The 12,218-nt window shown below is 40.6% G+C and overlaps 1 protein-coding gene across 4 annotated transcripts in view; it reads right to left on the reverse strand.

Annotated features, from left to right (window-relative positions):
* Positions 1–772: 772 nt before the first annotated feature.
* Positions 773–12,218, reverse strand: part of PBRM1 (polybromo 1) — a 110,832-nt gene continuing 99,386 nt past the window's right edge. For all 4 annotated transcript variants that reach the window (XM_088482460.1, XM_088482459.1, XM_088482461.1 and 1 more), the window contains 3 exons: positions 5,013–5,083; positions 1,851–2,067; positions 773–1,300 (listed from right to left, as the gene is read on the reverse strand). In XM_088482460.1, the coding sequence (XP_088338586.1) occupies positions 1,128–1,300; positions 1,851–2,067; positions 5,013–5,083 (461 nt within the window). In that variant the 3' untranslated portion in view covers positions 773–1,127. The remainder of the gene's footprint in view (positions 1,301–1,850; positions 2,068–5,012; positions 5,084–12,218) is intronic.

Here is a 12,218-nt window from a genome sequence, read left to right on the forward strand (position 1 = left end):
TATAATTATACACACCTCTAAAACGCCGTTGAGATGCTCAGGCACGCCTGCGTTTGCACCTCCACTCCCCCGTTTTTAATGGACAGCCCCTGTGTTACCACCTACAAACTGCTTCCCCTGTCACTCACTCTGCTGGGCTGTCTATGTGCAGCGAGCGAATGCATTGTGATCTTTTGCTAAGGTATGCACACATACACACTGCATACCATCGGCAGCAGCAAAAGTATGCATCTTACTGAGCGGGTCTGAATGAGCTCCCAAGCACCAATCTGTTAATCCATTTCATGGCACTTGTTGGCAACTAGAAATGTCTGCCATTTAAATGTGTATCATTCAGTGTGGAAATAGGCTATTTTTGCCTGCCCTTTTTTTTTTTCTCCTCCTTTTGCTTCCAACTCTGCATTAGTCAGATTACGTATAGTATGTCATCCTCCTGGCTGATGATTAGCTTATTGTTCCTTGTTAATAAATTTATAAATTTTAAGTGCTTTAATGTGATTCTTTACTTTTTTACTTGCTCCTCCCCAGGTAATGCCCAACATTATATCCGGTAGACTGTGCCTGGGGTGGGGTACACTCTACAGACTGCTGGAGGGGACGATGATAATTTAACTTCTTTTATTGGGGCAGCCAAATCAAGGGAAATAATAAAGAGAATAGGAAATGATGTTGAGTGGGGAAGAGTTAAATATGTACATCTTACAATGATGTCCGTATATGTTCAATATAATACCATTTTCCTAGGTACATAAAGAGAAGATCTAGACCGGAGTGTAGTGACAAAAATATTTAATTTAAAATAATGGCATTGTGTGGTACAGCTTAATCCACAACAACAATAAAAAACAGTGTATCTGACTTTCTACCCTCCAAAGAGCATCCCTGACACTAAACCCCAAAAACACAACTGAAGAGATGTAAAAATGCTGTATTGACATCAACGTAATATATAACAAAAAAGCAACACAGTCAAAATAAGCTTATTAAAAATGTACTTATATCAAAATGGTCTTACAATGTACAGAATGCAATAAAAAATATTTGCCTGGTTCTCTCCAGTCACTAAAAACATCAATTGTTCCACAAAACTCATTATCTTGGTATGAACGGAAACCATGGTGAGAAGTTTACATATTTTCAAGGCTGTAAGCCTGGCGAATATTTAAGGTGTCCCTAAGCATGAGATCTCGAAGACGCCATAACGCATTGGCCATGGTTGTGTGGGCCCCTTTGCTCTTCAACCAGTGGGAAGGAAGTCGACTCTCCTGTTCTTTCGACAAATGGACATCTCGTCTTCTAGCTGAATAAAGAAAAGGCAGTAAAATAATTAAAGCATGCTTAGGAGCACAATTTTCAAAATCTCTATGTCTGCTCAATCTGTCATGGATGAAGACTTTATATGTTATCATAAAAGTGACCTGAGAGGGATGTTAAATAACTATAATTACATACCTCTACAGAGACATGATGTGCCGTCCACACACAGTGTTTGGTTGGTGAGTTTGGCCTAATTAGCAAAAACAATTTGCCTAGATAGTCTATTTCCACTACATAGTATAGAGCAGGGTTATTCAGCAAGCGACACTCCAGCTGCGGTTGAACTACACATCCCAGCATGCCCTACCGTTTTAGCATGCCCTAATAGCAAAACTGGCAGGACATGCTGGGAGGTATAGTTCCATAGCAGCTGAAGGACCATATATTGAATATCCCTGGTATAGAGTATTAAAAGAATATGTGATTGAAAATAGAAAATGGCATTACCTTTAAAGATAACATAACTTCAGTACAAAATATATCCCAAAATGCATAGAGTATGACAGGAAAGGAGTCCTGATCTCACGGCTCACCTGAAAGAGTTTTGTCCCATTTGCTGATGCAGTTAGACTCGGCTGTTAACCCTTCAATGTATTTCAAGTATGCTTCTGAATGAAGTACCCTCTGCGTCCTGGGAGGGGGCGCCACAAACACAGGGGTTGAAGGCTGCTGCATGACTGGCTGACTAACTTGATTCTGACCTGGATAAGGCGGTGGTGCCTGCTGCCCTTGTGGAACTAGGAGTCCCATCTATTAATTAAAAACACAAAACATGCAACATCAGAATGACTGTTCATGATAAAATATGCAACTACTATATAGGCTCGATCCAATTAGGTGCGATGGGGGCGAGTTACCATTGCTATGGGGCTGTGAACAAAAATGTGCAAGTCCGGCGGTACCATAACCACAAGTAATTTGGCACTTACGCCGCATGTAATTTGCACCTAATTAGATCGAGCCCTATATGTGCATCACTTCATCATCAGAATTTATACTTTAACAAAAGGTGAAAATAAACAGTACATATTACATTTGGCTTACCACTGGACAAGCAGCTGTGTGAGAATAATAATCAATGTATCATGACTGTTTTATAGCCAGTGACATCGCAATATCTCATGTTAAATAGGGATACCGATAACCCTTCTTATTTTTGAAGGGGGAGGGGGAATAAAAACAGGATCTGTGTACTGCCAGTGCAGTGTGATGCATTACTTGGGCTGATAAACACATCAACATAGATTTAATTTATTCTGCGGACGTCAATGTTTAAATTGCTGTATATGGAGAGCTCCAAGATTTAGCTGTTAGACAAAAATTGCGACACTGAGGTACCGCACTCCAGGGCGAATTGCAGAGGTCTTGAAAAAGAAGGGTCAACACTGCAAATATTGACACTTTGCATAAACTTAATGTAATTGTCAATAAAAGTCTTTGACACTTATGAAATGCTTGTAATGTTACTTCAGTATGCCATAGTAACATCTGACAAAAGGTCTAACACTGAAGCAGCAAACTTTGTGAAAACCAATACAAGTAGTTGTGTCATTCTCAAAACTTTTGGCCATGGCTGTATATAGTAATAATGGCGGGACATGTCTCAAAATAGTTTTTATGTTGTATCGTCTACATACACCATCCCCTTAAATATAAGAATTCCCTTAACCGTTCAGTCACTGGACAATTCAACCTACATTAAATAAAAAATTACAACAGAAAAGATACCATTGCGCTAATTAATAAAAGAACTAGTATAGAAAATGACATACATTTCAAAATATATAAAACATTTATTATCATATGTACATTAAAATATGTTTTTCTTTGACAGGTCAACAAACAGCACATTTAACAGCAAAATAGCACATATAGATCAATCTCTCAATAATATGGAAAATAATTAATATGTTTGAAGAAACAATATAAACTCAGGATCCAAATATAATTAATAATAACATTGTAGGAGGTGGATATATTATATATAAACATTAATAGCAAAAGATCACTGTGCCCACACTAAAAATCACATGGTAATTGTGATAATTGTTATTTTCTTTGCATAACAAAAGTATTTCAGTCTGCGTGGATAAATGTTGCAATCAATTGAGGACAAATGTCTGATATAAATCTCCAAGCAGTTTCTAATGGGGACCTGTGCCAAAAGTAATATTAGGTCTCCTCTTTGCGTGATCCGTTTGTTCCCTCTAGACTGGTCGAGGAAAAAGGTCCTGGGGAGGGGACTCTTAAGCTGGCCACACACTAGACCAACTTACATCCAACCAGCCAACTTGTTGATTGGTTGGAATGAAAATCTGGTAAGGAATGAAAGCAAATGACAATCAGCAATTTGCTCCCAAACGCCGGAAAATGAACAAAAACTGTTGTTTGTTAAATGTTTGATCTAAACAATTTGTTCAAACTTGTCTGACGACCATTTTCATCTGTTTTCTGGCATTTAGGAGCAAATTGCTGATCATCATTTGCTCCCATACATTACCAGATTTTCATTCCAACCAATCAACAAGTTGGCTGGTTGGATGTAAGTTGGTCTAGTGTGTGGCCAGCTTTAGACAGGGGATTCTCCAAGCTCGTAGCTGGCCAGGTTAGAGTGTCCTCAATGGGCAGCAATGTGTCTCTGCCTCCACCCCGCTGAGCAGATCCCGTCTGGCAATACCAGGTAAATGTCCATGTCTCCAGAGCTCCCGGCAACAGCAGCACACGTGTGGGTAACACAGACTTAATCCTAGGGTCCACAGATAACCTCTGACTAGTTTTGCACCATCAATGGGGGCTTTTTCACTCTTTTTTTATATGTATATCCACCTCCTACAATTTTATTAATTATATTTGGATCCTGAGTTTATATTGTTTCTTCAAACATAGGAATTATTTGGCATATTATTGAGATATTGATCTATATGTGCTATTTTAGTGTTAAACGTGCTGTTTGTTGACCGGTCAATGAAAAACATATTTTAATGTACATATAATAAATGTGTTTATATATTTTGAAATTTATGACATTTTCTATACTAGTTCTTACTTTTATTCATTAGCACAAGGGTATCTTTTCTGTTGTCATTGTGGAACACCTGGCCTATAGGTGTTTGTTTGTGTGCAACCACAAGTACAGAGTCTTTGCTGCTTGAATTATTATATTTTATTATCAATTAGCTTTTTATTATTGTATTAGCGCAAGGTTCTTTCTTTTATTTAAATGAAAAATGTAAACAATACATTAAAAAATTTATATTTCCTACAACATCTTTAATGCTCAGTAAAATTGCTGATAACCATTATTACACTGACCAATGACATAACTTTACTGTACAATTACTTCCCAGCACTTGTGACATAATTGGTCTGTGTAATAATATTTATCAAACTGTTCTTTCCAACAATTGTAGCTACATAATAGCATTGTTAATTCTCATTGCCTGTGATGTAACTGGCTGGTGTAATAATGTTTGCTATATCTCAGTACCACATATTATATAGTGGTGTTATTAAGCTGGTTTCTGTAATACAAGTTTTTGATGAGACACAGTGGTGTCATTTATTCTCCCTACCAGCAATATAATAATATAACATTTATCGGAGTGTAGCATAACTAACTCTCAGCAGTAATGATATGACTTACGTGTGTGGTACAATTCTAAACATTAAACAGTCTGAGAATAGCTGCTATTTACCTGCTGATTGTAAGGATTATTTCCAGCTGCAGGTGATCCTACCATGGAAGTCACACCTTGTGCCATCACCCCTACATTGAAGGGAATACAGGGAATTAAAATGTACTCAGTCAGTCTGGTATCCTAAATTATAGAACATTGCTGATAAATAAATCTTTAATAGAAAGAGCTATTTGTAATTATCAACTATATACATATTTCCAAAGTTTGAGGAAACTACAAGAGAGTGAGAAAGCAATTTATCGATTCACATTAGGGTTTCTGTGTAGGGCACCAAGGACAATGAACAGTCATTTGGAGCCAGAAATGGACAATACGAGCCACATTGGATAAACTATGGAACATACTTAAACAAACTCGGCCAGCATAACAAACACACACATCACATGATTTCAATAAGGAGCCTTTAGGTGTCCATACACGGTGCGATGCACCGTGTAGGGTGACTGCCAATCCGTCGGCAGACGGATCGTGCTGTCACCGCCGGCAATCGTGCGGTCCCCGCTGACAGCACGATATGCCGGCTCCCCCCTCCTCCATCTGAATGGGATCGTACATCGCATCTCAGATCAGATGAACCTGCGGGAAGATCTGGGGATGCGATAAACGATCCCGCGGGAACGCGCAGCACGATATCAGGTACGATATCGTGCCCATACACGGCACGATATAGCACCTATATCGTGCCGTGTATGGGGGCCTTTTCACTTTGTTAAAAGGATGCATTTTCTATTTATGTTTACTTAATGGGAAATATGATTTGCAAACAAATCCAGCCACTGAGTATACGACATAAGCTGGTTATAAGTTATGCAATATATAATTCTGACGCAGATCGAAACAATAGAGATTGTATACATCATATAGTGTATATGCCTTATCCATTGTTTGCATCGTCTAATCAGCTGTCCGGCACGGCAGATGGGACGATGCATTGAATGTCGCGGTATAGTTACATGCAGCATGTAATGATGTATTAAGCCGTCGTACGGCGCATTGCGGTGTGTATGGTGAGCGATGTATCATTGAACTGCTCACCACATCGCTGGGTTGCACAGTCGTATGGTGTGTACTCAGCTTAAGGAAGAACTTAAGTTAAACTTATTTAGAGATAAGTGATATTATTGTGTAGAAAAGTTACAAAACACCAGTTCTGAATACACCATTATATAGCGTTCACACTAGGCTGTTTCAAAAGGGCAGAATGCGCCCTGCCCTTTTGGCGGTGCCCTGTCTGCACCCCGTTAAAACATGCCGGGTGCCATCCCCACCCGTGGGCAGCAGCGTCCTGCGGAGAGCTTGGGGGCATCCCAGCATGTCTGTAAGTGCTGGGCACGACCCCAAGAGTGATGAAAAGGGGCACGTCTTAAAAACATCCCCCCTTTTCTCATGGCCACGCCCCCTTCTCGGGCGTGCACGCCGAAGGCTGGTGTGTCCTTTCTCATGGTCCGGCGCTCTGCCCCGCGCCGGACCTAGAATGAACACTATTGTAAAGATCCAGTACAAATGGCTTGTCTAAAAAAGATCATATAAATATCTAATTTAAATGAAAGAATATAACGCCTTCCAAAAAAGCTGCGATAATTAGATAATTGGGCTTATGATAATATTCTGCAGAGTTCCAGCTAATTTATTAATACTTCCAATCCGCTATGTCTGTAAACAATGTTAAAGTTTATCACTCAGCCAATGAATAGGGTGATCCTTCTAACTAAAATTAGTATTTACTATACTGTAAATTCATAAAGGACATTTACCAAGAGGTAAGGGGCAGTATTCAAAAGAAGGGCCACCACCTGAACAGCAGTGTCAAAGCAAACATGTATGCACATTGGTTATAAATAATACTCATTCATTTCTAGTTAAAAATGTATATAAAATGTTCACTGCTTTGTTTCAGATAAGGTAAATCTAGAAAAAAAAAACCCCACAAAAGCCTTATATGACTTTAAGTAACTATGGAAAAACATTGTTATGGATTAGTAAATATTAGGTATGAATGTACTTTGCTAGGATAATGTACTTTGCTTTTAGGAGTATTTTTCTAGCAAGTATGAACAGGTTATTATAGCTGTGCATTCATGCATAGTCATTTTTTTAAACAAATTAGCCAGATAAAGCTGCGTATTTGGGCTCCAAACTAGCCATCCACAGCGTACAACTCAGCAGATCGGGTCCTCTTTTCCGGTGGCATTAGACAAAATTGCATGGCACACTTAAGAATTCAGCATAAGGCATTGGACGTACAAAGAGAATGGAGAGCTGGCACTCACGAGACAATGGGGGGTAGATGACCCAGTCTGTGAGATCTTACAATCTAGAAGGAGAGTAATCAAGAAGAAAAAGAAAATGCGGATCACCTTGACGTGGTATGTGGGCATACATTTTTGGCCAAACATATGTAAAGAACCTTATTTATATTCCATGTTAGTATTTAGCGTTTATTATAATTATTTTGATTATTGGTATTCTTAAGGCGCATATCCACATATCGTTATCGTTCATTATACTGTTCATTATACTGTGCATTGCCCACACTGGACGATATGACGTTCAGTGCAAGCACCATCCCTCATCCCCGAACATGCTCAACCTGATGATATTGTCAGGTTGACCGTCCTGTTCGGGCGATGAGCGATGCCGACAACGACCAGCGGGAACACGCATCGCTGGTCGTTGCCGAGATCTATCAGCACGATTAATGAGCGATTGAACGATAACGATGTTGTAATCGTTCAATGGCTCATTTTTCTCGTCTAGTGGATACGTGCCTTTAGTGCTTAGAGTGCGCGCCTGCATTTTCTTATTTCTGCATGGCACTGCAAGTCTTATGTTTAAACTTAAGGTGTGCAGCCCAGCCCCCCCTTCTCCTTTAATCTAGAAGGAAAGGGAGAGAGACATTAGGGCAAGGTCGGACAGCAGACTTAGCATCTTGTGGGTAACTGTGGAGGAGACAGCCAAGTTGCCAGCCGAGGTCTGCTACATGTAAGGACCAAGATGGTGAGGAGGAACAATAGGGACCAGTGACTAGCTGCAAGTAACTGACTTATAAATGCATCTGAGATAGGGAAAACTCGTTTGCAACTATGTCCTATGAGGTTTTGCTAAAGACAATAAGAAAAGTATCATTTTCAGACACTGACAAAACAGAACAAAGGCATATATACAGTATAGTGTTTTTCTCTGAACAGGAGGCCACTCAAAACAAAAGCATACAAAAATAATATGGAAAGTTCTGTTACAGTACGTGGAATTGTACATACATGTAACTGCTACTAGAAGTGTTCTCGTTTTTAATTACATTGTGTAATATGTTTACAGTCTATTTCAAAACATCAACACCTGCAACTTTGAATTCAACATGGTCTTTCAACCTTTATAAACCCAATTATGACAGTCATATCAAAAGTAAGAAAACCAATTTACACCAATACTAAAATATTTATGAAACTATTTTAAATCAACCTTAAAACTTGGTTACCAAATAATTACAACCCTAAAGCCGGGTGCACACTAGATGTTATCGTCTACATCGGCCAGTGTGTACCCGCTACATCGCTGACGATGCGTGCTCCCGCGCGTCGTCAGCAACATTGGACCTGCCCATTGGACCTGCACCGCACTGGGTCCTCACAGAGTAAAGTCCACATCCTCTCGCGGGGATCCCTGATGCAGTGGGGGTCTTAGACTCCGCGCCAGTGTATTTGGTTGTGCCAATTCAAGTTTGCATTTATGATTTTTGTGCATGGGTATACCCTGATACACGTTCTGTCTGGTTTTGATTTAGAAGCTCCACTACGGGTACAGATTCCCATGGTTGAGTACTTTTGCATCTTATTTTGCCAATAGTGTACTATGTAATGTACTTTGGGTTAGTATTTTTTTGTTATTAAGGAAAGTAGCAGATAAAGTATAACGATATGTACGTGAGTCACTGGTATATATAGTAAGTAGAGATGTGCAGGCTCGGATGAGTTTGGATTTTCCCGCTAAATTTGGATTTTTCCCGCCAAATTTTGCGTCTCAGAAAGAGGCAAAACGTCATCTTTCATGGACAAAAGTCTATGAAAGATGATATTTGTCCACGAAAAATGACATTTTTGGTGGGAAAACCCGTCGGGGAAAATCCTAATTTGGCGGGAAAATCCAAATGAATCCGAGCCTGCACATCTCTAATAGTAAGAGTGACTCGCACCATGCTTAATATGCTATAGCAATTAATCTACGACAACTTTTTTTTTTTTTTTTATTACTAAGTACAGCACTTAGGGCCCGAGCTCAGAGTTGTGTGCTATTACGATTTTAAGCAGTTGAGCGACAATCTGCAAATGTGTCTGAGCCGCTCGATTCATGTGTCAAGGCACAATACCGTAGTCTCTTGCACCAACTATTTACTTTCAGTGTGAGTGACAGTCAGGGAGTGTTTGTGGATGGCAAAGAACGCAGGCGTGTCGCGACAGGTTTGGGGGCGTGTCCAATCCTACGACTACGATCCTATACACAAGAAAAATGTTGCTGCCGTCTCAGTTCCCAGACCATAGAGTTACTCTGAAGACAGATAGTCGTAGGATCTGTGTCCAATGCTGCGTCTTTGGACACAGATGAGTGGATTTGCAAAGCTGCAGATGGGTGTCTAAAAACAATCCTCGGTGTCTGCGAAATTTGCATATTTTCGCATAGCAGCTGCGTACAGGATCGCAGGTGCAATAGCATTAGCATACAACTATGGCCCTTAGTACACTATTAGCAAGTTAAGGAGCAAAGTTCCTTTACTATTTCCTACATTTTGCGTATTAATTAGCACATGAAGGGCGATGTCTTCTTCCCATGTGTCTAAGTTGCACCGCACATGTGTCCCGATTGTGTTCGTGGTAGTCGCAGTATCGATTTCAGACGCATGCATTAGGAAGTGTATTAAAAATGTATGGGGCATTCCTAGGCGGTGACTGGGAGATGGCTATTAAGACGCATGGAGATGTAGCACCTTATGGGAGTGTCGCTGAAAGCTGTTGCGTACACCATTCACATAGGAGGCCGTACTCAGATGGAGGAACTGCACCTACCACAGGGCTGGTGCAAGTTTTGATGGTGCGACCGATGGACAGTAATTCAACGTCTGTGAGCCCTTCCCTGGTGTAGAAACACATTAGGACACATGCTTCCACACCAGGTAAAGGTTTTGTAGCAACTTTTGCTGCAAAAGACGTAAACATCTGCGTCAGAATCAGGCCCTAAGACACATATTTTTAGAAAAAGCTGCAAAATGCAACTAAGTCCAACAGACCGTACTGCACCCAACAGGGTTTTCTGAATTATTTGAGGATAAGTGCATTTGGAACATTTGTATGTCCCTTATATGTGAAAGCCCTCGCCAGGAGAAAAAAAGTTGCCTTCTTCAAACTGAACCTTTGCGTCAAATGGCAATGCCTCCAAGGATCTCTAAGTCTACTGTCCAAGACCTGAGCCAAAGTACTCGCCTGACAACTTCAAAGACTCTGATCTGCTCTAAGGCCAGAAACTAGGACCTAAGATGGTCCAATTGTAAGCACATCTACGAGAAGCTCAGACCATTTGTTCATTGAGCCCATGCTGAAGACAGATTCGGTCTGAGCAACGAACTTGAGTTGAAAATGCTTTCGTATTTTCGGTCTGTTCCATATTTAAGAGAGGCTGTTCCTGGAATCACAACATCCACCCATGGCATCTGTTCCTTATTTGTCATTTCCCCAAATGGTAAAGGGTAAGCCACTGGAAAATGACATGGTATAAGGAACTCCTATCAGACCCATACCAATTCGAACAACTAATCGGAGAAGGGAAAAAATAAAGCCTTTCTTTTCTCCTGTAACTACTCCACATCCATCATGTGCAAAGCCTGTTGGACTGCAATCAGTAGGTCCTCAATGCCTTGGCCACCAACCACTTTATCCACATGAACGGAGTCCTCACAGAGGGAGAGATTTATCAAGCCTAGGATAGAGATAAGGTGGAGAGATATAAAGTACCAACGAATCAGCTTCTGTAATTTTATAGACTGAGCTAGGAAAACAAGTTAGGAGCTGATTGGTTGGTACTTTATCTCTCTTTAGCTATCTCCAATCTTTGATAAATCTCCACAAGAATCATTTGCAAGGAGAATAATGAATCTGAAGAAAACGGTCAAGTGATCCTAATCTACCTGTGGACACTTGTGGGATGTGACCGTATAAATTTATATTTTAGTACAAAATCACCAGAAGAGTAGCAGGACAAATTTGCAGGTACAGTAATGCTAGTACAGAATATACATATATGTTAATCCAACAGGTAACTAATGGTGCATACACACGGGACGATTGTCAGCGATAACGATATCCCTGCACCTTCCCGCTGTGCTGAATAATCGATATCGATCATCCAGCACACCACCAACGATGGCGGGTCTCTATGTAACCTGGTCGATAGCGACCAGGTTGGCCTGCATGCATGGCATCGCTGGTCGTTTGTGGGTTGGAAGGCACAAAAAAAAAAGCACGATATGAACGATAATGATAGGATAGATATCGTGCATTTTTATCGTACCGTGTTTTATCTGTCTAATTGGGTTTGGAGTAGAGATGAGCGGTTCGGTTTTATTCAGCTATGTCCAGATCTCAAAAACGGCATCTTATTGGCTATAAATCCAAACCCGCACTAAAAAAACAGAGTCAAAACCAAACCACTCAGCTCTAGTTTGGGGTACCATTATTTTTGTCTAATAGATCTCCCCTACACACTAACACTACTGGAGTTGACCTGGATCACATAGCAGCTTACATATAAACATGTAGTCCTCTTCTTCATTTATTTGGAAGTTCAGATAGATTTTCATTCCTCCTTCAGACATTTCAGTCAGTTTATCAGCTCCAACCAATCTTTCATTGCAACCAATTATTTCCCTAGTCTCACAACTCACCCTCCCCAGTGTAAGCACATGACATCCATTCATTTATGCCGATAGCGTCTCTCCCCCATGTATTAATGGGGGGGCTGGGCGGTAATTGTCATTATCGGCGATGCTATCTACAAGATAGCAGCACCGATGGGCAGGACAATGTATGAACGGTTCGCCTGACCGTTCTGCCCGCTGCAGCTATTGATATCGACAGCTGCAGCTTGGTGATGCCCTATCCCCAAAGCAGGGACAGCGCTGTCACTGCTGCTGTGGCTGCCGACTCCAGGGCTGAA

Source organism: Taudactylus pleione, unplaced genomic scaffold, assembly GCF_031769625.1.
Source record: "Taudactylus pleione unplaced genomic scaffold, aTauple2 ptg000289l, whole genome shotgun sequence".
Taxonomy (NCBI): Eukaryota; Metazoa; Chordata; class Amphibia; order Anura; family Myobatrachidae; genus Taudactylus; species Taudactylus pleione.